The sequence below is a fragment of the Coffea arabica genome, chromosome 6c (assembly GCF_036785885.1).
Source record: "Coffea arabica cultivar ET-39 chromosome 6c, Coffea Arabica ET-39 HiFi, whole genome shotgun sequence".
In the NCBI taxonomy this organism is placed as follows: Eukaryota; Viridiplantae; Streptophyta; class Magnoliopsida; order Gentianales; family Rubiaceae; genus Coffea; species Coffea arabica.
The window spans coordinates 25,211,210-25,237,812 of NC_092320.1; the positions used below are offsets into that span (position 1 = coordinate 25,211,210).

At 35.5% G+C, this 26,603-nt stretch overlaps 1 protein-coding gene across 11 annotated transcripts; it reads left to right on the top strand.

The window, feature by feature from the left end:
• The first annotated feature begins 532 nt into the window (after positions 1–532).
• Positions 533–6,160, top strand: LOC113692584 (3'-5' exonuclease-like). Of its 11 annotated transcripts, XM_072053366.1 has the most exons (8): positions 533–2,792; positions 3,165–3,215; positions 3,384–3,481; positions 3,782–3,969; positions 4,333–4,498; positions 4,579–4,644; positions 4,945–5,052; positions 5,788–6,160. In XM_072053366.1, exon 1 carries the CDS (start codon positions 720–722, stop codon positions 1,374–1,376), a length of 657 nt encoding a protein of 218 aa, XP_071909467.1. In that variant the 5' UTR covers positions 533–719; the 3' UTR covers positions 1,377–2,792; positions 3,165–3,215; positions 3,384–3,481; positions 3,782–3,969; positions 4,333–4,498; positions 4,579–4,644; positions 4,945–5,052; positions 5,788–6,160. The 11 variants fall into 11 exon arrangements, with proteins under 11 accessions (XP_071909467.1, XP_071909462.1, XP_071909464.1 ...); XM_072053361.1 differs by having other exon boundaries at positions 4,579–5,709; XM_072053363.1 differs by having other exon boundaries at positions 4,579–5,662.
• Positions 6,161–26,603: the final 20,443 nt, after the last annotated feature.

Genomic DNA, 26,603 nt, shown 5'->3' on the forward strand with positions numbered 1-26,603 from the left:
ATATATATCGGATAACATGTTTGAGAATAGATTCAATTTGATCAAAGCTAAAAAAGATTTTGTACCTAGATAAAAGGATAGAATGTGCATTTGATCATGTTGGGAGTCCATGTTCAGTTATACTAATTTCTTTATTGTTGTCAATAGTCAAAGTGCATAAGGAGGTTGTGCTGAATTCAAATCGTAAAATCACAATATACATGTCAATCCACTAAAAACGTGGAGGGTCAGCAAGGTTTGGTGTGCCACATTGTGGAAGCTTTTGAAATAATTAAAAAATTTGAAAGGAAATGTATTTAAAAAATGTTGAAATCAAATGCATTTGATTGGAATGAATAGATTTTGTGAATTTAAATAAATAAAAAATTTACAAAAAAGGAATGATGAGTTTGAAGGTCTAGGAAGCCTTTACACTAAAAATCCCTTTTCAAATTTATATAAATATAAATATACAACTATATGTATTATATCGTTTCAATATACTTTGTATATACTAAATACATAGTAGTACATTGTACTTTGTACAGTTCATATACGGTAATTGACCCCATTTTGGCTTTATCAACTTTTTCCATCGAGAGTTTCCATTTTCTTCCCAGCTTCGAAAAGGCCAAAAAATTCTCCCTCGAAACCCACTCCGCTGATCCATCCGCTCCCAACCGCCAAAAAAACACACACACACACACACAGTCACACACTGAAAACACACTCCATCAGCCATGGATATCGGAATAGTGGATCACGACAGCCACGACTTCTACGACATCTACTTCTACTCCGACCGCATCAACACAATGGTCACCCACGACCCTTCCCAAGTCTCACGCTGGCTCTCCCACACCCAGAGAATCCACCGCCATCGTCTGAACAACCTCATCGTCGGCCTCGACGTTGAGTGGCGTCCCAGCTTCAGCAAGTACCACAGGAACCCAGTCGCCACTCTCCAGCTCTGCGTGGGCCGCCGTTGCATCGTCTTCCAAATCCTCCGCTGTTCCCGCGAGTACAACGAGGACGAGTTCATTCCCGAGGATCTCCGAGATTTTCTCGCCAAGGAGGACTACACTTTCGTCGGAGTTGGGATCCAGAACGATGTTCAGAAGCTGGAGGGGGATTATGGGCTGGAAGTTAGTGGGAGGATTGTGGACTTGCGTCGGTTGGCTGCTGGTGAGTATGATAGGAAGGAACTGAGAAATGCTGGGATGAAAGAGCTGGCTAGATTGGTGCTTGGGAGAGAAGTTCAGAAGCCCAGATGGGTGACTATGGGTAGGTGGGATAGCCGCTGGTTGAATCCTGATCAAGTTCAGTATGCCTGTGTGGATGCTTTTGTTTCCTTTGAGACTGGCAGGCGTTTGGATGCTGATGAATATGAGGATTAATCTAGGATTAACAGTGGGTAAATATACTCCCTAATAGTACTTGTTTATGGGCTATTGGGTTTTGAGATTAGTAGTTTGGATGTTTTCGGGTTATGGTTTTTTGTGGTGCTTAGGGAGTTGAGGTGTTGATGAATGTTATGTTAGACTATGGGATGTGTTTAATATGAATATGAATATTAGTATTAGATGTTGATTATGGTAATATTTCATGTATTATGAGAGAGTTCAGAAATGTTTGCTTTGTGCTGCTTGAACAGTGTTTGTGATTTTGGCAAAGTTAATGATACTTTATTGTTATGATCAGCAGATCATTTAATTTGTGATGGGTTCTAGTGATTTCATTTTCCAGTTAAGCATAATGAAGAAAATGGGATTTTAGAGTTCTTTTTTGCTGCCCTTAAAGGCAAAGTTGAAACAAAAATTGATTTTAGGAGTATGAGTTGTTACGTTTAATTAAAGTGATAGATAAAGTGGGTAACTTTTGCAGTATATGGTTCCGGCTTGTGTTGAAGCAAATTGAGCTTGAAATTTTTGCATCACGTGTCTCATTAATTATTATTAACCATATAGACTAAGGGCGAAGCCACGGGATCCACGTCGGACGTGGTCGTCCTCCGCGTGGTGAGAGGAGATTGGCTCGATGGTGACGTGGCATTAGGGGATTGGCGACGATTTTGCCTTCGTTGCAAGTGAATTTTTGTTTGTGTGGTCGTTGCACTTCATCCTTCCTTCCGTCCCAGGCTTGCTTCTGTCTCTTTCCTTGCCACTGTTTAGCTCTACTGTGGTTTTCTGCAGGCGATTGGTTGAGGTCCCACTCATCAGACTCTTCTCTACCGGCTCCAACCAAGTTCCCTTTTGCTCCACATGACCTTTTTTTCTCTTTCTTTCATTCTTTCTTTCGTGCCTTGGTCTTCAGACTCTTCACTGGAAAGCTCCACCAACCCCAACCACTCCTGCCATCCTCTCCCCTTTGTTTCTCCATTTCCTTTTTTAATCAATCAATCATCTATGCCTTTTGCTAGAAGCGATGGACTTGAGATGACCACTCAGTCCTATCCATTCTTTAGCCTTTCTCTGTCATACATTACCCATTGTGCATTCCCGAAGTTGTGGTCAATATGAGATATGTGAAGAGATCCCCATCAAATTCAACTTTCCTATTCTCTTCTCTTCTTCCATCTCCCTTTTGTTACGGGAGAATAGATGGTGAAAAAATCAGTTGAGCAGAAAAAAATGTTTTGATTAAAATAAAATAAAGGAAAGAGGAAAAAGTGTTGATTCTTCTAATTCCTCCACTTTCTTATGCCCGAGTTCTTTTGTACATTTTTTTGCTTTCTAAAGAAACCGTGTTGTGGGTTTTTTTTGTTTTTTCCCAATAGAGCGAGGGATCAATGATAAAGGAGCCATCTTTTTCAGGTTTGAGGTTATGTTTAAGAGTTTTTATCAATGATTTTTTAAATCAATAGCCTATTGTTGTTTTTTTGCTTGAACTATTTTTATTTATCGGTAGCCTTCTTGATTTTCAAGTTTAGAAGAGATTTTTGCAGTTTTTCGGGACAAAAAACAGCTTGGATGAGTTTTCAGGAAAATTGCCTCGGCGAGTTTCTTGCTACAGATTTATGTGTTTTGGACTATTATTATCTAAGCGCTTTTGCTTCGTTGTCTTTTTTTTAATGCTGTTTTAGACATTTATTTTTTAGGAGTTTGGCTTATAGTTTAGAGTAATTTCTGTGTCTTGTAGTTTTGTTACATCTCTACTTGCTTCAGTTTTGTTCTTGACATGTGCAGGTGCTGGCTAATATGAGGAGAGAATGTGGGCTGAATAATGTGACATGCAAAGTATGGAATGGTTTTTTATTTGATAGTAGTAGATTTTAACTCGCTAGCTTATATGATGCATCTTCAGTTCTTCACAGATAAATGATGCATTGCATACTTAGTTTCTGAAGCCACGTTTGACTAGAGCCCAATAAACTTATAATTGGTCATATTTATATGTATTGCAAGGTGCTGGGACTTACATGGGGTGTTTGGGATGAACAGATATTCACCGTGTGCCCAAATATTATCCTTGGAGCTGATGTCCTATATGAAACAAGTAGTAGGTTTGTCCCTGTTTTTCTCTTCCCAATATGGTGACTTTTTTGGTTTTGTTTCACATATCACTTAACTGGAAAGATGTTTTTACCACGCATGCACTTTGAAGCATTTGATTATCTTTTTCCTACTGTGGCATTTTTGCTCCAAAATTCTCCCTCTTCGGTTTTTATAACAGCTTACCACAACAGAAGATGGTTATGGATTTTCAATTCCTGATTTTTTCTGGGCTAAAGGACATTTGGTACCGCGCTTGGGTGTATCACAGGTTTATGTTAATTTTTTATTCCTCTTTTTACTGTAAACAGTGGGCATCACCTGATTGAGTTCTTGATGGTTAAATGGGGATTGAAGTGCATGAAGCTTCTAGATGGGTTTTCATTCATGCCAGCTGACAAGGCATCTGGATTAAGTGGGAATACACAGTTGGTAGACATATTTTGGGATAATAACAAACTAAGTTAGCATATGGTCGTGATGCTTATTGAGAAAAATGGTAAGATGCGATATATTTTTTTTCTTTGTTCTTTCTCTTTCTCTCTCTCTCTCTTTTTTTTTTTTTGCCTTCTTGAATGACTATTAAAATACATGGGTTAGGGATGACATTAACATGTTACACTATCTGTTCCCCCCTTGTTTTTATTTATTGCTTCACTTCTGGAATTAAACTAAGCTTGATGCTGAATTGAACTGTGGACCATAAGCAATTGTTCTGGTTTTTGTAATTTTTTTATGTCCTGTAACAAGACCGCTGCAATCCTGTATTGCATATTCTTTCTGTTTGTTTCTACTTCTGCATTTCCTCATTCTTATGGTTTTTATTGCTGAAGCATTTCCTCAATTTCGAACAGTCTTTTAGAGAAATGGTTGCAATGTGCTTGGTGAAAGCCTTAAAAAAGAGGCCAACTGCAGAGAAACTGTTGAAACATTCCTTTTTCAAGAATGCAAAGCCTCCAGAGCTTTCTGTGAAAAAACCCTCTACTGACATACCTCCGTTGTGGAATCGTGTCAAGGCAAATTTGAGTGTATGTCATTTTAATGGTACTATTATGGAACTGCTAACCATCATTTTATTTTCTAATGGTTTACCTACTAAAAATTGCAGCTTAAGGATGCCGCAGAACTAGCTTTGAAGAAAATGCCTTCAGCTGAATAGGAAGCATTGTCACAGGTCTGGGGCATCAGAAGAATTTACTGGCTGTTTGATCTTTTTCATTCTGAGTTGTCAAAGCTCTTTTACTCTTTGAAAGGGATTTCTACATTTAAAACAGTGTTATTTTTTCAGGCAAAAATAACAAAAGATGCAAATATTTAACTGCTGACCTCCTATTTTCTTAACATCTTTTTTCTGTCTTCTTTTTTTCCTTTTAGGTTTCTTATTAGTTTGCTTTCATGTGTTGTAGGTGCAAGTTTGGAGATTTTGTCTTGGATCACTAACTTTGCATCATTTTTTTTCGTTTTTATTGTTTAGTTCTATGTTTAGCTTCTTTGTTACATGTGTTGTGCTGCTTTGGTTTCTTGCTCTTCACATTATCCTCAGCATCCTCTTGCCTACTGCTACTGTTCCTTCAAAAAACAGGTATTCGTTCTTTACCTCCTTTTTTTTTCTTCTTATTTTTCCTCCAGTGACATGTTATAGCTGTGATAGTTGATGTGAAACATTTTTTCTGATTCTCTTTTATCCTGCATGCTACTTCACGTTTATCCTACAGGGTGGTTTACATGTCTTGCATTTCATTTTTTTCCTGCTTCCTAAGATTTGATGGAACTATATATATGGGCAAACATAGAGAATGGAAAGAAATGAACTTTATCTGTGATGCCTTCTTCAGATGAAGATGCGTCAGAAAAATTCTGAATTGAGAAGACATGACTATAGAGTTCCAGTTTAAATGATAAAATTAGTGAAATTGATTCATGTATACAACAAGGGAATATGCTTATTATACACTAAGGGAAAAGTTATTTTAAATCTTGATTCAGTCCACAATAAGGGAAAGCTGCAGACAGTAAGCAAAATAGATTTAAAGTTCGTCCTCAATTTTGTTTTGAACTTGGTATATTTTTTTTCCCCATATGTTTTTTACCTCAAGTATACATAATTTGATTTTAGTGAACTCTAGACAAAGATTAATACGGCACAAGTATCATCATCGATGAACCAAATTTTGTTCAAAACTTACCTGAAGGTGTGTGCTTCTATCAAGTAGTTACCAAACAAAACAACTATAAATTTGTAAGTTTGGGGTATTTTTCATTTCATTCTTACCATTCATATTATATCACGTTCATAATTTTCTCTAAACAACAACAGAAAGTTCCAAGATTTGTTGGATACTTCATACATAGTGACCTGACGCCTTCAATTACTTCGAGAACTGGAAGGAAAACAATGACAATTGCAATGCGTGAGAGGCAGTTTGCAGATAGCTGGGATATCTTTCTGATTGAGCATCAATTGTAGCCTGGAGAAACATTAGTCTCTGTTCGTGATAAAAGAAGTTCCACCTACACTTTCCTCACCTTTGATAAGGATGGTGTAGATGGTCAATTCCCATGGTATAACATGTTCTAACTGTACTCCATAATAGGGAATACAACAACTTTGATGTATCTAAGTAAATATCTTCCTCGGATTGTGTTTGTTATTCTTTACCAATTGATATAAGCATTGCATTTTCGATGTATTTGTTTGTTTCTTTTCAATGTACTCTATGAGGCTTGCTAAATAAGACGTTCTTGCTTTCTAAGGCATATCATTGGTCCATTGCAACTTAAAACTTATCTAATGCATAACATTTGTATGCTGTAATCAGGTTGACGTTTTCTTTTCATTTGGAAAACTCCAACCTTTAGTGTCAACATTTTATATATATTATTTGTCGATGCCATTAAATCTTGGGCATGCTCAAACTTTAGTGTCAACTTGAATAATTTACGTAGATTATATGAACTCTTATATTGTTCACTTCTTTTCTTTTATCGAATTATTCTAAATTTCACTTTCACGTCGATTGAGATCATCTACCTTAATTTGAAATGCTCAAATATACAAGAAATGTGCCAAGCGACCTTTTCAAACAACTATTTATGTTTAATCTTGTCCATAGTTAGCTTATATGCAGTCTACAACTATTTCTCATTCTCACTTGCAAAATTATATATTCCGCTTGACAAGCTCCTTTTGTATTTAACACTGTAACTATATATTTGGGCATAATTATCCATCCACCGCGCATCCGCGCGGTGTCCCCGCCTAGTATGCGTATATTGAACTAAAGAAAGGTCGTGTCCAATTATCTATTTGACTATTTTGTCCAGAGATGAGTCTATATGAGGCTGTATAAATTGCCATGTGAGATGGACCAAGAGAATTTGATAATGAAGTGCATGATTGCTTTGAAAGAAAAGTTTGTCTCCTTATTTCTTTTCTCTTCCTGCAACGAATTCGTTTTTCACTTGTTGTCATAAGAATTGCTTCAAGATTATTGTCATCTTGTTTCGTCCAATAAGTAATATATCTGAAGGGGACATCTGTTATTGTGAATTGTCCTTCTGTGGGTTTTGCTTCCCAACACCTCCCGTTCCCCTCCCAAATCAGCCCTGCAGAAAACATTTGAATGCTGATTGTGAAACATAATATCACTGCAATATTTCACATTAGCTGCTGTTCTGTTGGCTTGGTACTTGGTATTACATAATGCTCTAAGCGTTGCTATGTTCTCTTATATATAGCCCTTAGAGGCAATGTTTTAAAAACCGGACCGTTCATTGAACCGGTGAAGTGAAAGGGTCGAGGTTCAACCGGTCGGACCGGTTCAACCTCGGTTCAATGAATTTTTTAAAAAATTATTTATATAAATATATATATATGTACAAAATAAGACATGTAATGGATTAATTTAATACTTTATATGATGAAAGGTTTACTATTTTTTAATAACTTGGATTTTTTAAAAATAAATTTTTTAAATTATAAGTTAAAACAAATAAATTTCATCTCAATTTCAATTATATCTAAATCCAACCAAAAAATATCACAATATTTTGAAATTATACAAAATTCACGTCTATGAGAATTTAGATATTGTGAATTTAAATTTAAATTTACGTTTTAGAGATTGCAATTTAAAAAAGGAAGTTTGGAGTTCGAAGGAAGTCAAGAAAATCGAAAATAGAAATGTAAACTTGATAAGAAACAAAAAATGCGATAAAAGTGAGTGGTTGTAGCATTAAATAATTTGGGTTAAAAAAATAATTCTTTTTGAACTTTTTTCAATTTAATGGACAAAAACAAAATTAAAAGATGGAAGAAAACATCAATAAATTAAAAATAAAGAGGTTTGATTAAAAAGGGAGTGACAAAAAAAAAGAGGATAGAGAGAGAGAGAGTTGAAAATTAAAAAGAAAGAGCCATGAGAAGATAAGATTTTGTAAGAAAAATGGAAAAAAGAAATATGAGTGTTTGTTTTATATAAAAAAGTTATCAAAAAAAACTAATATGATATGATGGTGCCACGGTTAATACATTGGTTTTATATTACAAAGGGCTTGAGTTCGAATCTTGATAGCTGCATTTTGCACAAAAAAAAAAAAAAAAAAAAAAGAGGAAGGTTGAAAACCGGTTCAATAGCGGTTCGACCGCGATTTTTACGGTTCAACCGGTTCTTGACCGGTTTTCTGACAAAGTCAACTATGACATTGAACCGAACCGGTGCCATGGCCGGTTCGCGGTTCAACCGGTCGAACCGGCCGGTCCGGTCCGGTTTTCAAAACATTGCTTAGAGGATCACCATATGTAGTACTCCATCCATAGTTGTTAGGATCGCGATCCGGATCGTAGGATCGTACGATCCTACGATCTGAATTAAGACTAACGATCCAACCTACGATCCTAATACGATCCTACTATTTTCAATAAATTAAATAACAATTTTAGTATTTTGACTATATCTTTGTGTAGAAAACTCGAAATTGAGTGTCGTTTGTTACGTTGTAAACTATATTCAGAGTGCTTTAAATCAATGTAAATAATTAAGCCCAATTCCAAACCTAGAAAATTTGATGAATCTTTAAATTTGACTCATATAATTCACTAGAGTGAATAAATGATCTTTTTTATAGGTTATCACATGGAACTAGTGTTTTGTGTCTTTATTATAATTAATTAATATGGTTTAGAGCCTTTAGAAATGAATTAACCTTAATTAACAATATAATTATATTGATTGCACATGAATTACATTATTTGTTATTATATTTATGAATTGCAAACTTAAAAATTATAAATATGACAATTTATTACATTTTTTATAGGATCTATCGATTCTACGATCCGATCCTACGATCCGATCTTGCAAACCAAAAAACGATTCTAAGCAGGATCCCGATTTTGAAAACCTTGACTCCATCATGCAGGCATTAACTTACTGAATATCATTTAGAAAGTTCGAACATATGTTAGTTCTAATTTGCCTTATCCTTTATCACTGAATTCACCAGAGATGTTGAGCTTTCGACTCTGAAAATTAGGGACTTGCTTTTTACCTATATATCCTAGGACTCCATTTTTTTGTCAACATACACAATGGCTGGGTCACCACTGTACGAATTTAATAGGATTGCAAAGATGGGGTGGAATGTCATTTCATTGAAAAATTTTAACTCTCCATGGGAAAACGATGAGTGAATAATTGTTGCTGAACTGGGATGGTCTAATTGCTGACTCTGTGATAGGTTTTAGTGACTGGATAGAAAGAATTGTTTTTGTTACCTAAAGGTAGACAGGATGTAGATTCAATAGAGACTGATTGAACTATTGAATCGAAAATGGTTTTGAGTGAACCAACCGTTCATTACCAACTTTAATTAAGCCAAAAATATTAAATTTAGTCAATAAATCACATTATAATTTTTTGAAAAAAATTATATGATCATTTTAGGAAACCATTCTCTAAATAATGATATTAGTTTGTATTTTAAATATTGAAACTTTTATGATTCAAGGGTCCAAAATACTTATTTCACCATCCCACGATGAATTGATTTGGAGTGTCTAATACCCATAAATTTTTGTAAATCTCCTTTAGATTTAAACATTACAAATTTTTTTTCTTTTCCTTTTTTTTTTCTCTAGAGGATCAACAGTGGTGCTTCACTTACCCCCTTGATCACTCAAGTGACCTGTGGTTACATGTTAGGCATCGTACCCAACTAGGCTTAAACATTACCACTTACCGGTGCATAATTGTTTCCAATTAATTAAACAATAATAACTCCTGCCTTATTCTACTCATCTTTGGTTCCGTTTGATAAAACTGAATCTGAATTCTGAATTCTGAAATATGAATACTGAAACAATTAATTTGCTGAATTTTAAGCACTGAAAAGAAATATATGAATGTTTGAATTTTAATGCTAAACCTATTTATACTGTTTGATAAACAATTATAACTGAATACTTAATAAGTTAAATTTGATAATTTTGTCCTTATATCTTTTCATCCAAAAAGGAAATAGAACCTACGATTTAATTAGCTAAAAATGTTAGGTATGAAAATGACAATATTTATTTTTAAATCAAATTAATATAAAAGATGAATTATATTATATGAGGAGTATGGAGAAGAAGTGAAAGTCATTCAAAAGGGAGAAAAGAAAAATAAAAAATCATTAGATAGAAAATATTAGGTTGTTTAATTATACAAGAATTTTGAACATAATTAATAAATAAGGGTAGATTTGGTAGATAAGGTAAGCTAGTTGAAGTAATTCTATTGATTCTTATCAGAATTAAGCATTCAGTTATGATTCTTGTGCTGAAAAAAATACACACAAGTTTAGCACTACTTAACAAGTTCAGCAAATGGATTTTCATTTATCAAACACTCAAAACATCTGAATGTTTGAAAAAGTTCAGATTCAGCACTTTTTTATGTTATCAAACAGACCCTTTGTCTCTATTCCAGGATTGCATCTTTACTATTATCTAACATTTACAACCTATGTAGAATATTTAATTTTTTAACTCTTTAATGCATATAATTTCTTTATCATTGCCTTCTACTCTTTTCATACCTATCTTGTCAATTATTATTCATATAATTTAGGAGCATTGGAATTGTAAAAATTAAAAAGGTAAGAAATAGTGCTTTCTACAATTCTTTCACCTTTTGTTTATAAAAATTAATTTTGTGTGTCAATTAAGTAATACTTCAAAGATTAGAATGATGATGAACTATTTAATTTTGATATCATAAACAAAGTTTCTACAATTATTTGCATATTTTTTATGTTTATAATAATGATGCGGATTAATAATGGTTGCCAACTGTGGAACTAATGATCCTTTTTCTAATCAATTTTTTGAATCAATGACTGGATTGGCATTCAATATCTTGATTATAAAGCCCTCCATAATGTATGTTTTAGGAACAGTTTATGTTACTGATTTACTTTTTATGGTGGTTTTCTGCTAACATTATTGTTATATTGTTATCGACAAATCTTTTCATTACTTTACCTCATAATTTGATTTGATTTTGTAGTCCAAGTAATCAAAGTACAAGGAGAGTTAAGAAAACTTTTCTAATATGTACGTCATTTTCCACAGTAGCAGGTTGACCTATAATGTTACAGTTTAAATTTTCCTGCCCCCAAACTTTAGAGAAATCATGACTGCCAGTTAGACAAACACTACTAATTCAAAAGGGAAAACAAGAAAATCAAGAAAGTAAAGAATTCAAGACTTTCAAGAAAAATTTTGATCACTTAAAATACTATAACAAAAACAATAGAGAAAAGTTATAACATATAAATTTGGGTAATAATAACAAGGCCTTTAAAATACAATCAATCTAATCAACTACCATAATGGACATTGCTTTCATGAACGTATGCAAACTCAATGACCAAATTAACTATGAAACCAATTCCTATACCACTTTTAACTATCAAACCTAAAACTATAATAATACCTAAATAATAAAATCAAATATCAATTAGCTTCATTTACTATTATCAACATTGTCTCCTTAAACTAAACTCTTATGGATATCATCACTAATGCCATCATGAGTAACAATTTCCAATGCAAACTCTATTATAGCGTCGACTTCGCGCAACTCCAATTTGTAATTCAAAATTTTTGTCTTCACTTGTAGGAATGGAATAGGCTTGTAGTTTGCATACAATTTGGCAGCCAGTTCACTATTAACAAAAAATTCATTCGTACTGAGTCATTCACCATTATAATCACCATATCCATGATAACCACCAACCACACAATTTTCAAAACCCAAGAAATCATACCTTTCCTTTTGCCAAAAATAATTTCCACCATATAAATTCTAATAGATTTATCCCCTCCACAATTTAAAGAAATTTTTTTTTTGTCATCATCCAAATCAATGCCTTCAGTAACAAATTTTTTGTCATCAATCACCCCAAATAATTGGTGCAAATCAAAGTTTTCATGCTCATTAAAATCTTTAGAAATTTCTCCATTGCCAATAAACAAAACCTCTTTAGAATTAACTTCCCATTCCAAACCAGTTTTTGACTTGTGGTTAGATTCATATGGAAATTCCTTTAAAATATAAAAAACATCAACCAAAAAAACAAGGATGACTTAGAAGTGAGAAAAATCTTTTATAAAATTCTCCACCCATAGATATCCATATTCTTGAAAAAGTAATTTTTTCTTATTCTTCAGAATTTCGTTTGAAACCATTATTGAATTCACCCTAACAATACTTTTTAAGACACTTCTATATTAAATATCACTACCTACAATAATAGAAATAATTTCAGCATAGTCCCTGTTTTCAAATCTTTGTTCAGTTAGGGGCAATTTTTTTTTTTATTTGTCAACCAATAAACGAGTATCTCAAAACTAACTCCATAGTGGTTCCATTTTCCGATTTTTGAGTATTCTACCACAAACTCTATAAGTATCACTATGGCATAGGCATCCTAGACACTCTCGAATCAAATTCTTGAATCCATAGTTGGGATATGGCTTGTTAGCATAAAAAAATATACAGCAGAAGATAATATATTTTTGCAAATCAAGAAACAAGTAGTCAGAATATAGTTGATAACGAATGAATATAACAGGCTATAAGGCTTTTGTTTATCATAAACGACAGAATGCGGAAGGCAAAATATGTGTCCAAATATAACTAAACTTTAATAGATCAATCACTCTTAAGTGTTTTGTACTAGGGCTGCAAACGAATCGAGTCGCTCGCGAGCCGCTCGCGAGCGGCTCGAGTCAAGCTCGAGTCGAGCTCGAGATGAATCGAGCTCGAGTCGAGCTCGAGCCAGCTCGAGTCGAGCTCGAGCTCAGAATATTAAGCTCGTTAGCTCGCGAGCCGGCTCGCGAGCTTGAGTATATATATTTATATATATTTTTTATTTTTATTTAATAATAAAATTACGTATATTATATATAAATATATTTTAATTTTTTATTTTTATAGTGAAATTACCTATATATCCTTAATATTTTATTATTTATTCAGAAAAAAATATTATTTTTTTATTTTTTTAAAAATAAAATAATTTTTTTTTATTTTTTTCGAGCTCGAGCTCGGCTCGACTTGATTCGAGTCGAGCTCGAGCTCGAAAATTGCCAGCTCGTCGAGCTCGAGCTTGGTAAAATTTAATCGAGACTCGGCTCGATTAGCTCAAAGCTCGACTCGACTCGGCTCGTTTGCAGCCCTATTTTGTACACGTTGACCAACCGACCACAAAGCCTATAAATACTACTATCTAATCAACTATCACAACGAACTAAACTTTTGCATACCTGTACAAATTCAACAATGAAATTAACTATGAAACCAATTCTTATGCCACTTATCACTTTAATCTAAAACTATCATTACACCTAAATAACAAAATCAAATACTAATTAGTTTTGTTTATTGTTGTCAACTGTTTAGTCTCTTTTATTTCTGCTGCACTTTATTTTTCGTGTTAAGAGTTAAGTTGAATATTTACACCAAGTTTTGATATTATCTATGTTGCGCTTACTTTGATATTTGATTAAATTTTTTACTTTGTTCCAAGCATTATATAATTTGGAATATATTTGGAGTTTGCAACTGTTTTGTCCTATTCTAATTTGATGAAGTTTTTCCAAGTCAGATTAAGTCTTAGATGTAGTCAAATATCACATATCAAACTATTTATCCTCCCTCTAGATTGGCCTGTTTAGGACAACATCAGCAAAGTTAGAAGCCCTTTTTTGTTTCTTTCGAAACTTTCTCAAGTAAAAGAAGAAAAATCAATCCAAAAATATTCCTTTTAAACACCAATTCAGGTCATTAAATAGAATAGATTAACATATCAAGAGATCTCTATTTATCAGTTTTTAATCCCCATCCTTTCCCAAAATTTGAATCATCACAAAGAAAACCAGAATAAATGAAAATCATGTTGCAGAAGCTCTACCAAATTAAGGTATAACGAGTAAATTATTGCACCTAAAATTGCAAAATGGTAATTCTCAGGAAATATTTGGTGAGACACACTGGCCTGCTTAAGTACCAATTTTCTAGACAGAATTACCTATATATGCAATTAATTGCACAATAACTCACTACAAATATACCTACAAATATAGCTACTAAATAGACAATAAAATAGAACACCAGAATTTAACGAGATTCGGCTAATTTGCCTACGTCCTCGGACACTAACGACAACTTAATATTTCACTAGAAGAAATATTACAAAGAGAGAGAAGAAAGCAAGTTATGATGCTCTTGCTTGGTGCATTTCTATTAGGAAGCTTGAGAGTTCTTTTATAACTGTCAAGCAATTCTTCAACTTCTAAAATAACCGATGTGGGATGTAGAGTTTGTGCACAATTGTCAACAATTGTAGCTTTGCACAATTAACAATTGTAATTGTCAATAATTGTAACTTTGCACAATTGACAATTGTGGTTATTGAGCCAATGTAGACACCAAATTTTTGTGCATTTTTTTAGACTAGGGTTTTTATTTTTATCTTTTGGGGACGAAACCAGAAAATCAAAAGAAAAGAGAAAAGAAAAGAAAATGGGCAAAAACAGGGTTTTAGGGCATTTTGGGTTATTTTTGGAAAAAGTGAAAAGTTTGAAAATTGAAGGAAAAGTTTTTTAGAAATTATTGCTTTTTGATACATTTTAACTATTTTCAAGAAAAAAAGAAAAAAGAAAAAAAAGAAAAAAGAAAAAAGAAAAAAAGAAAAAGAAAAAAGAGAAAAAAAAAACTGCAACATGCAAGCTGCGTATTTTCGCAGCTTGCAAGCAAGGGCTCGGGCAGCCCTTTGGCTGCAATTTTAGAAGAGAAGGCCGATGGTTCCAGGTGGCCAGACACCTGGCTAAATGAAGGAAGCTTCCATGCAAGGTGTAAGGCTAAAATGGAAAGGAGGAGAAGCAGCAAAGGAGGGCCGTGGGATGAAGGGTTTGGCATGAAGGTGGGTTGCACTTGGCAGTAGCCGACAGAGGAAAAAGGGGGGATCTGGAGAGAGGACGGAGGGCTGGGGGAAAAATTCTGAGGGGGAAGGGCGGCAGCGAGAGAGAAAAGAAACAGAAGGCTACAGAGGGTTTTCTGGGGGGAGGTTTTGTGACGGCTAAGGTTAGAGAGTAAGGGAGAGAATAGAGAAAAACAGCGGCTGGAGGTTTTTGGGAGTGAGGCTGAGAATCTAGCTGGACGGACTGGAGGGGAGAAAAGCTGAGCAAAGAGGGTGTCGGGGCTGAGAAAAAACAGAAAAAGAAGAAATCTTTGGGCTAGATTTGTTGGAGAGGAAACCAGAAAAGAAACGAAGCGAAAGGGTAGATCTAGTTGGCGGCTGGGCTGAAGAATCTGAAGGAAAAGGGAGAAGCCACCAAAGAGGGAATTGGAACTGGTGGCAACCACAGAAAAGGAACCCGCCGCCACCATTGTTGCCGAAAGCTTCATCAGAAACGGTACTGTAAGCATTTCTTTTGCCCTTTTTACCGGTAGTTTCTATTGATGAATGACGGGTCTATGAGAATCATGAGTTTGTTCAGTGTTTTGATGGCTGAATGTTTTTTTTTTCGTGTGAGTGCGACCTTTTGTTTTGGTTCGTAGGCCGCTTGCTAGAATCCTTAGATCGAGTCTTCTGCTGCAACAAGATTAAGTCTTTCGACTTGTTGCAGCAGCTTGGGCATATTAGTCTCCTTTTCATTTTGTTTGCCGAAGCTGTGGCTTGTTTGAAAGGCTTGTTTTGTTCTCTACTTTGATTGGAATGCCATGAATAACATATGATATTAAAGCTGTTTGGGAAGGTCATTGGCCGTGAAACCAATGAACGAAACTGGGTTCTTGTGAGTCCCTCAACTCAGATTTTCCCTTCTTAGGAGTTTGACATCACGTTTTGATAATGAGTTCGGGAATTTGATAAGGGCTTAAGATTGAATTTATTGTTAAAATTTCTGCACAAGACTCCAAGTTACGTTTCGGATGAACCCAGAAAAATTAAAGCCCCTGTTGCATATAGCCTTCGATACTTGCATCTCCACATTTCGGTCCTCTTTGTTCTCCTTGTTTGCATTTTGCTGGTGATGTTTTAAACTTGTCCCATGTGTCTCATGGTGCTAAAGGTTTGTGTTTGAGGTTGAAGCCTACGCACAAAAAATGAAGAATCTTCGCTGCATCAAAATTGCAGCAGAGAATAGGAAAGTTTTCGAACTTTCTTTGCATGAAAGATTGCCGGAATTTGTACAACCCCATTTTAAGCCGTTGGCCTGTTGAATTGTGGTTTTCTAGGGGATCCGTGTTGATGAATGTTTGCTTTTGATTTGAGTTTGGTAACAGAAATTCGTTGCATGTAATTGCTGGAACCTTCAAGTATCAGAATCTTGCTGCAAAATGTTGATGTAGTTTGGGTGCACGTTAAGTTCATCAGCTTTGTTTTATGGTTCCTCTCTCTTGTCCCAAGTTTTGCATTCTGTGTTTAGCTAGCGAACCAGTTATGACTTTCTTGGGATGTTTGGCATGAATACATCTAATCTGAATAAGGAGATTGCACGAAACCGATGGCAAAAGAAAAGAAAAGCTCCCGCTGCATTTTTTTTTCCTTCTTCTTTCTTTTGTTGTTTAGTTCCTTTTACCCTTGATGGTTAGCTCAAATTCTTTGCTTCAAACCTGTAACGAAATTGCATGTTTTAGGTGATGATTGATAGGTAGAATTTGGATATTTGTTAGACTTTGTTTGCATGATGAAATGGAAGAAAACCACGTTTGGAAATAGAATTGTTGCAGAGAAAGCTTCTCAACGTATGCATGCATGAAAACCAAAAGGAAAATTGCACTTAAACCCCCCAAGTCTCCCCTGGTTCCACTATGACCCAACCAATTGAATGATTTCCTCAATTTGGTCCTTGGCTGCTCTAATTTTACCACTTTTCATTGCTTGTTTGCTTCAATTAGCTACCATGCTTTGTTTGAATTGCACTTAATTCATGATCTTACGAGCTTTATGATCAAGGGAGTTTGTATTTGCATATTTTCTTTAATTGTTTCAAATTAAATTGGTGCCTTGACCTTTTCTTTTATTTTGGAGGATAAATAAGTGACTTCACCCCATTTAAGGCATCAACTCAAGGGAGGTATAACTTCTTTTATTTTTTTTTATTTCTCCCCTATGTGATCCAACGTGCTAAGTGAGAATTGCATGTCTACTTTGCTTTCCTTGCTTTTCCTTAATTCCATTCATTTATTTCATTTACTTTTTGCTTGTATTAAGTTATTCTTTTATGGGGTATGTGTACACCTCTTGGCTTGTAATAGATAGGGTTTGGAGAGCATTTTTGTCCATTTTTCCCTTTCCCCTTTTGTTTTAGTTAGCAAATGTAATAGGTTCATTAGATTGATTGCTTGCTTTTGTTGCTACGTGTTAATTTGCTTTATTAGGCTCTTGCATTTAGTCGAGCATGCTAAGTGTTATGTGCTATGTGTTTATAGGTGATTGGCATGTCTACTTGCTTTCTATAGTCATAGATGAATGTGATGGATGAATGCACGTCACCATACTAGTCCAACGCTAGTTGTGGCTCATTGTCCCGTTTTCCACTAGTCCAACGCTAGTAGGAATTCATAGATATGGGCTAGTCCAATGCTAGACCCTTAGGGATTTCCCTTGCTAGTTCATACTTGCCTGTTTCACTACATTTCATGCATTTTTCTTAGTTTTCTAGCATTTGGCATGCTCCTCCCATCCTTTCCCCTTCATTTTAGGTTTTTGCATCCTCATGTTAGTTATAGGGTACATTTGCTTGAGAATCCCCTTTTGGTAAAGGAAACGAGCGAGTGTGGCTACAAAATAGCCTTAGCATGCTAGTTCTTCCTTCTAATCAAAGGGAAAATTAAAGTCGTGAAGTTGGAAGTCATTCCCGTACCCGACTTGATGCATTCCTATAGGTTCATACACTTTCATTCTCATCATGCCACTCCCTCATCCTCTTATCCACATTTTCTCACTACTTATATCTTTTTCAATACAAATGCCATGATCACACATTTCTTTTCTTGTCACTTGTTTTTCTACCTCACAAATTGCACCCAATTGCACTTATATGTATCTACTATCATATTTTCATCCACTTGCACACAAACACCTTTATTTTTCTCAATTGACACACATGCACTCTTCTTACATTTGCACACATGCACTTTTTCTTACATTTGCACACTTACACTCATATTTGAGTCTTCATTTGCATCATTCGCGACCTCTATGAGGATTTTCCTTATTGGCCACCACAACTCATGTGGTTGGGACCAAAAAGCCTCATAAGAAACATTTTTAGATTTAGGATTGCATTTGTTTTCATATTCATTAGTCATATCCAACATGCAACACATACTTTGAGTAGAAAAATTAGAAAAAGAAGGGCTAAGTCACGCAACTAGCTTTGGCTAGGGTAAGGGAGTGCCTTAGGCTTTGCCTTTGCCTTCTCCCTTATCAAATGTGACCCCCGATCCCTTTCTTTGGTTACGTAGACCTAAAAGTTCTTTAAAAAGGGTTTGTTTACTTTTCTTTCCAAAAAATCACTTTTTGGGTGACTTGGTACACCCTAACTCTATACCAAGTGGCGACTCCATTTTCCATTCAAAAACCCTTTTTGAACTTTGTTTGGCCAAACCGTCGCATTTCACAATCCCACGGCCTTTTATTTTCATTTTCACACACGTTCACATACATATACCACACACTACTCTCACACCTATTTTCAAAAGTGGGGCGCGACAGCCAATAAGTCAACAAATCTCCACTTTGGCGAAATCTCTACATCTTCAATGCTTCACTCTTCTCTCAACATTCGGTGGTGTCTTCAAATGCGCTGTCAAGCGCCAATCTTCAAGTTGTGCACAACATTTATCATATTCAAATAATGTTGAAATTTGATAGTTGTCACAATCTTCATAAGCATATCAGCAGGATTTTCTTTGGTCTGAATCTTTGGAAATAGTATCGTATTATCTTCCAAAATCTTCCTCACAAAATGATACCGTACGTCGATATGTTTCGTTCTTGCATGATAAACCTGGTTCTTTGCTAAATGAATAACACTCTGACTATCACAATGAACTTTAATAGACTTTTGTCCGATTTCCAATTCATTAAACAACCCATGAAGCAAATTGCTTCCTTAACAGCCTCCGTAACTACCATATACTCCGCCTCTGTAGTAGACAAAATAACTGTTGACTGCAAGGTAGACCTCCAACTAACTGGTGCCTTAACAAGTGTAAACACATACCCAGTCGTTGATCGACGTGTATCTTGATCACCTGCGTAGTCGGAATCACAATATCCAACTACGCTTTGACCAATCTTTTCATCCCGCTCAAATACTAATCCAACATCTATGGTATTTAAAATGTACCGTAAAATCCATATCACAGCCTGCCAATGCTCCTTACCAGGATCAAGCATGTACCTGCTTACAACTCCAACTGTCTGTGAAATGTCGGGCCTTGTACATACTATAGCATACATCAAGTTACCTATCGCATTTGCATACGGTACCTTTGCCATATATTCTCGTTCTGCGTCATTCTTTGGAAATAAAGATGCACTGAGCTTGAAATGAGGAGCAAGTGGAGTGCTAACGGGTTTGGTCTTTTTATTCATGCCAAATCTCTTTAATACTTTACTAAGATACTCTTTCTGAATCAAATAAAGCCTTTCCAATCTTCTATCTTTGCTTATCTCCATGTCGAGAATTTTCTTGGCTTTGTCGAGATTCTTCATTTCAAACTCTCGACTCAAATGAGATTTTAATTTTTCAATCTCACCTTGATCCTTGAAAGCTGTCAACATATCATCAACATAAAGAAGAAGATATATGTAGGATCCATTTTGTAGCTTGCGCAAATATACACAGTCATCATATTTACTTCTTGTGTACCCTGCCCCATCATAAACTTGTCAAATTGCTTGTACCACTGCCTTGGAGGCTGTTTCAATCCATACAATGATTTGTCAAACTTGCATAGCATCTTTTCTTTACCAGCAACTTTGAATCCTTCTGGTTGAGTCATGTAGATTTCCTCTTCTATGTCATCATGTAAAAACGCAGTTTTTACATCTAATTGGACAAGTTCCAGATCCAATTGTGCTACCAAAGCCAATAAAATTTTGATGGAGAAATGTTTCACGACTGGAGAAAACACTTCATTGTAATCAATTCCCTCCTTCTGAGCATAGCCTTTAGCCACCAATCTTGCTTTGTAGCGAACACCAGACTTATCAGGTGTAAGTCCCAAAGACAACCAAGAGGGGGGGTGAATTGGGTTGATTAAAATCTTAAACAAATTTATGCACTTTTTCTTTAATAGAAATTTACCTTCTTTTCTAGTAATGATCAACCAAGTAGATTAGAAGACAAGAGCAATAATGATCAGGAAAACTAGTAGAGATAAGCTATGAGAATTTTATTAAACAAAAAGTAAGATAGGGAATCAAACCAAGTGTCTACCAAGCTATCCTCAAACTTGAAGACCAAACACTAGGAGGAGCAACTTCTCTTTGATGAAAGACAATCAACTAGATGTACAATGGAGGGAGCACTTCCTCCTTGCCCTAAGCCTCACTTAGTCAAGCTAAGAAGTTTTACAATCACTCAGAAAACCCTCAACAAAGCTACACTAAAGATCCTTTCAACCACAAAAGAAATGCTCACCAGAAATTCACACCACTTTAAAACAAATCTAGCTTTGGAGACTATTTTCTAACTAAAATATCTCTTGAGATCTTGTAAACAAAGTGTGCAAAAGTCCCTACTTCGTTCAGACCAGTTTGATTTTAAAGGGAACCAGAAACGGGTTTCATCAATGCTTCCAACGGATAGAAAGCAGCTGAAGAGTCAACTAGCCGTTGGGGCTGTCGGACGTCCGACGATCAAATCATCGTCCGAACCAATCGTCCGATGGTACCCAAGTTGACGTTCGGACGACCGATGCGTCATGATCGTCCGACAGCACAGCGTCCGATCGTAGGCAGAGAGTTGGCAAGTCATCTTGGAATTTTTCGGACGTCCGATGCAGTTGATGAGCGTCCGATGGCAAGCGTCCGAATCTTTCGGACGTCCGATGCTTCTTCATGAGCGTCCGACAGAGCTTCCTTCTTGATGCTCTTTATCCTTTCGGACGTCCGACAGATTCCTTTCGGCCGTCCGACGTGAGTGTCCTGTTTTTGCTTCATCTTTTGGTTGAATTGAATTTCATGACCTATTCATACCTGATTCTTTGATATGTAAAGACACTTATAATCGAAGAAGGTTAGATACATTTCAAAATACCAAGAATAGCAAAATTGTCATACTTAAAGGACAGTATCTTTGATCGGAACAAAATAATGACTAAATTCATTCATATTATTCCAATCTTGTTTGCCACATCCAAAGCAACGTAGTCAGGAGATAAACGAACATATGCTTTCTTTGTTCCATCAGACCTGATCAAAGTGTTCACTTTCTTGGTTAGTATAAATATTTCAAATTATTTTGTGATCATCAAAACCAAGAATAACATTCTCCCCCTTTTTGATGATGACAAAACAAAGGTTTGAAATGAGATTTGATGATTGGAATAAAATCTCCCCCTTTGACAATAGACAAGAACTCCCCCTTACTTAGTGAATCATAAACAATTTTGAAAAACTCCCCCTCACTTGGCTGCCCAACCGAATTACACAATTATCCAATTATACAAGCCAATCCAATCAATCCAATATCAATCCACCATCATCAATCATCAATATCAATCTATAAATCCGGCCATCTCCCCCTTTTTGTCATCACAAAAGGGTAATTAATCACATCCATAAATTGCAAACCACAGTCATTCATAAACACATTCATTACACCAATGCAAACCAAATTCATTATATTAACACAATCAGAATAGACAAACAAACATCCATCAAAATACTTAGACATCCATCAACACAGTACTTAAACATCCATCAAAACATTTTTTTTAAACATACATCAACACAGTACTTATCTAAATTTTTAAAAAAAAATTTTTTTTTTCACCAAAAGAAACTTAGAATATCCATTACATTTCATATTCATTGTTAAATACCACAAACACATAAATAAGATAAACAAAATGCAAATGTCCTAAATGATGAACTAAGTGGATCCAGGTGTCCTCCGAGAGAGCTGATATTGGTCAAGATCCTCCTCTTCAGTTTCTTCATCATCTTCAGCAGCCTCTTCAACAGGTGCCTTGCCTTTATCTGATGTAGAGGTGCCATGAGGAGTCACAGGGGTTGAAGAACCAGGATCCGGAATTGATGAACTTGGATCAGTGGGGTGTGACTCTTTGTCATGGGAAACTTTCTCAACAACAGGAGGGGGAAACAGGAGGTTCTTTTTGTCTAGGAAGGCAGTTTGTTGCTCAGAGGACATAGTGAGCATTAGACCATGTTCTAGAAGAATAACATGCTGTTTGAGTTCACGAAGGAGCTCAATTACTTCATCACTGGAAGAGGAAGATGCTTTAGTGGCAGACTTCCTAGGGTGAATGGGAGTGAGTGAAATGGGTGAAGGATCATGTACAGTCTTAGACCTCTGTTCACTAGATGATGCCCCCTTATATGCCCACAGATTATCTTTAAAAACAAGATTTTTTCTTTCAAAATATGCTTTGGAAAAGGCATAAAAAGATGCTTCTTTGGGACAAACACCTAGAATTGGAACTTTGTAAAACTCAAAGATCTTTTGAAGAAACTTTCCATAGGATAGTTTTCTTCGAGAGTCAGTAGCATAGCGAAGTAAAAATTTGCACATGACAAAACCAAAATCAATACGAATTTTTTCTCGAAAACAATAAAAGAGATACAACTCCATTTTGTTTGCATCAGTTCTGTGCCCATCAGTGGGTACAAGCAGGTTTGAAATGATGGAAAAGGCAATTAAATTCACAGGGGCCAAATCATTCAATTTAGCATCAGCAGGTGAGGAAAAATTTCTTTTGAAATAGGTTAACATTTTTGTCCCATCAAAATGATTTGCAGCAGTAGGAAGCTCTTCATAGGAAAAGAAATTAGCAACCTTATCTTTGCATAAACGTTCAATGGAAGTATTTAAAATGGAATTCACAATATCAGAATCAAAGATTAGGTCTACCCCATTTACCCTAGACATGATCTCAGTTTGGTCAGTTCCTTTCCTAAGATTGGCAAAAAATTGATGCAGCATATCAGGATAGTAGACATTGGGCATGGAAATGAGATGTGACCATTTTTGGAAAGCAAAAAGACTCAGAATGGATTCTAAACCTATGGAGCGAAATTCAGAGGGGTTTACAGTTCTTTGAGGGATGACACCCTTCTGGGATATCCAGGCGTATTTGTCTTTCGCAGCATCATCAAAGAATGGAGGGAGAGGGACTGATTTAGGAGGCGGTTGAGAAGAGGTCCCCTGTCCAGATTCTGGTTGAGAAGTGGATTGTGGAGTAGGCCGTGACATTTGACCCTTGATAGCTCCCCTTTTGAAGCGTTTGGATGTCCGTTTGACAGTGGGAAGATCCTCATCCACATCCCTGAGTGGATGCTTGCGTCCGGCAGTAACTTTTCCTCCCCTTAGATTCACCATTGCGCGAAATGTGTGGAATGAAGAATGCAAATGATGCACACAGCAGTAGGGAAGTGAATCGAACAAAAATTTTGGAACAAAAGATCTTGTACAAGATTTGACAGAGCGGTTATGAGAAGGTAGGGTTTTGAGGAAAATTTGGGAATGTGCGAAGTGATAGATGATTCTGTGAAATGATCAGGAAAAATGACTCGCAATTGACCAGGAACTGTTTTGGTTGAGTCAATTTGGGAATGGGAGCTTCAAAATGGTACGAATTTGAGAGTGAGGGAAGGGAGAGTTTTCGTCCGAGAGAAAATAGAATAGGAAGAGTCTGAGGCAATTGAGGAAGAAAGTTGTTTTTAAAAAATGAGCCGTTGCACTGTCGGACGGCCGAACGAGGTTGTGCGTCCGACAGTTGCGTCCGAACAGGCGCAATCTGGAAAATGGCTGAAGAACATCATCGGACGTCCGTTCATCTTCTTTCGGACGTCCGAAGACCCAAAAGAAATTAAGATGATTTTTCAATTATTCCTAATTTTGATCTCAGATGAATGAACTGATCTAATGGCAAAGCTTTTGTAAAAATATCAGCAAATTGATCTTTAGAACAAACATAATTTACACATATTTCACCTTTTTGAACAAGATCACGAATAAAGTGGTGCTTTATATCTATGTGCTTTGTCATAGAATGATGAATAGGATTTTTGGCCAAATTTATAGCACTAGTATTATCACAGAATACAGGCATGCAGTCATACAACAAACCAAAATCATTCAAGGTATGCTTCATCCATAAAAGTTGAGCACAACATGCACTAGCGGCAATATATTCCGCTTCGGTTGTAGACAAAGAGATTGCATTTTGTTTCTTACTAAACCAAGAGACTAAACAATTTCCAAGAAAATGACAAGTTTCACTAGTACTCTTTCTATCCACACGACAACCTCCAAAATCAGAATCCGAATAACCATATAGTGCAAACTCATTAGATCTAACATACCAAAGACCATAGTCTAATGTTCCTTTCAAATACCTAAAAATTTTTTTTACAGCATTCAAATGTGATTCCTTTGGACAAGATTGAAATCTAGCACACAAGCAAACATAATATCAGGTCTACTTGCGGTTAAATAAAGTAGGCTTCCGACCATACCTCTATAATGCTTTTCATCCACATGATTACCTTCTTCATCTTTGTCAAGTTTTGTAGACGTGCACATTGGAGTTCCAACTTGCTTTGAGTCCTCCATGCCAAACCTTTTCAGCAATTCCTTGGTATATTTTGCTTGATTTATAAAAATTCCCTCAAGAGCTTGATGTATTTGAAGTCCAAGGAAGAAATTTAATTCTCCCGTCATACTCATTTCAAATTCACTTTGCATAATGGTGAAAAACTCCTTACATAGATACTCATTAGTATCACCAAAAATAATATCATCAACATATATTTGCACAATAAAAAGGTCATTCAACACTTGCTTAGTAAAAAGTGTGGTGTCCACAACACCTCTTTTGAAACCATTTTCAATCAAAAATCCACTTAGTCTTTCATACCAAGCTCTAGGAGCCTGTTTTAGACCATATAAAGCTTTAGATAGTTTAAACATATGACTTGGAAATTTTATATTTTCAAAACCGGAGGGTTGATCCACATATACTTCTTGATCAATAAAACCATTTAAAAAAGCACTTTTAACATCCATTTGAAACAATTTGAAGCCTTTAAAGCATGCAAAAGCAAGAAGCATTCTAATAGATTCTAATCTTACTACGGGAGCAAATGTTTCATCAAAATCAATTCCTTCTTCTTGTGCATATCCTTTAGCAACCAATCTGGCTTTATTTCTTACAACAACACTTTTATCATCCAACTTATTTCTAAAAATCCACTTTGTGCCAATGATAGGTTGATTTAGAGGTCTATCAACAAGTGTCCAAACTTCATTTCTCTCAAATTGATTAAGTTCCTCTTGCATTGCCAAAATCCAGTTTTCATCCTTTAAGGCATCATTGATATTTTTGGGTTCAAAAAGAGAAACTAAAACAAAATTGTCAATCAATTTTCTAGATGAGGAACGAGTGTTTACCTTCTCGGATGGATCACCAATTATAAGTTCTTTTGGATGATTTTGGCTGAATTTCCAAGCCTTGGGAAGATCTTTGAGTGGATCATCATTTTTGTCTTCATCTTCCTCTCCTTGATCATTATGAACTTCATTTTCCATTTCAGTTGCTGCTGGTTTAGAGCTTCCTTCATTTCCAATTGTTAGCTTTTCCATTCCTTCTTGAACACCTACATCATCATCCTCACACAAACTTTTGGAATTATCACCATTAGTTTCATCAAATGTAATGTGAATAGCTTCTTCTATCACAAGAGACCTTCTATTAAAAACTCTATATCCTCTTTTATTCTCACAATACCCCAAAAATATTCCTTCATCAGATTTTTTATCAAACTTACCAAGATGTTCCTTTAAATTCAAGATAAAACATTTACAACCAAATACTTTGAAATAACCAACCGTAGGTTTCTTATCAAAAATCAGCTCATAAGGAGTTTTCTTCAAAATAGGTCTCAAGAGTATTCGATTCATCACATAACATGCAGTGTTTACTGCTTCAGCCCAAAGATATTTAGGCAACCTACATTCATTCAACATAGTTCTAGCAGCCTCTTGGAGAGTCCTGTTTTTCCTTTCTACAACACCATTTTCCTGTGGAGTCCTTGCAATAGAAAACTCATGTGTTATACCATTATGATCACAAAAATCTGGAAAACCACAATACTTGAATTCTGATCCATTATCACTTCTAATTCTAACAATTTTTAAACCAAGCAGATTTTGCACTTTAGCAAACAATGAAGTGAATTTCTTGAAAGCATCATCATTATGAGCAAGAAATATTACCCAAGTATATCTAGAATAATCATCAACAATTACAAAACAATATCTTTTACCTCCCAAGCTAGTAATTTGAGTGGGACCAAATAAATCAAGATGCAAGAGTTCCA

Coding starts and splice junctions, on each gene's coding strand:
- LOC113692584 (XM_072053357.1), top strand. CDS start 720: ATGGATATCGGAATAGTGGATCACGACAGCCACGACTTCTACGACATC.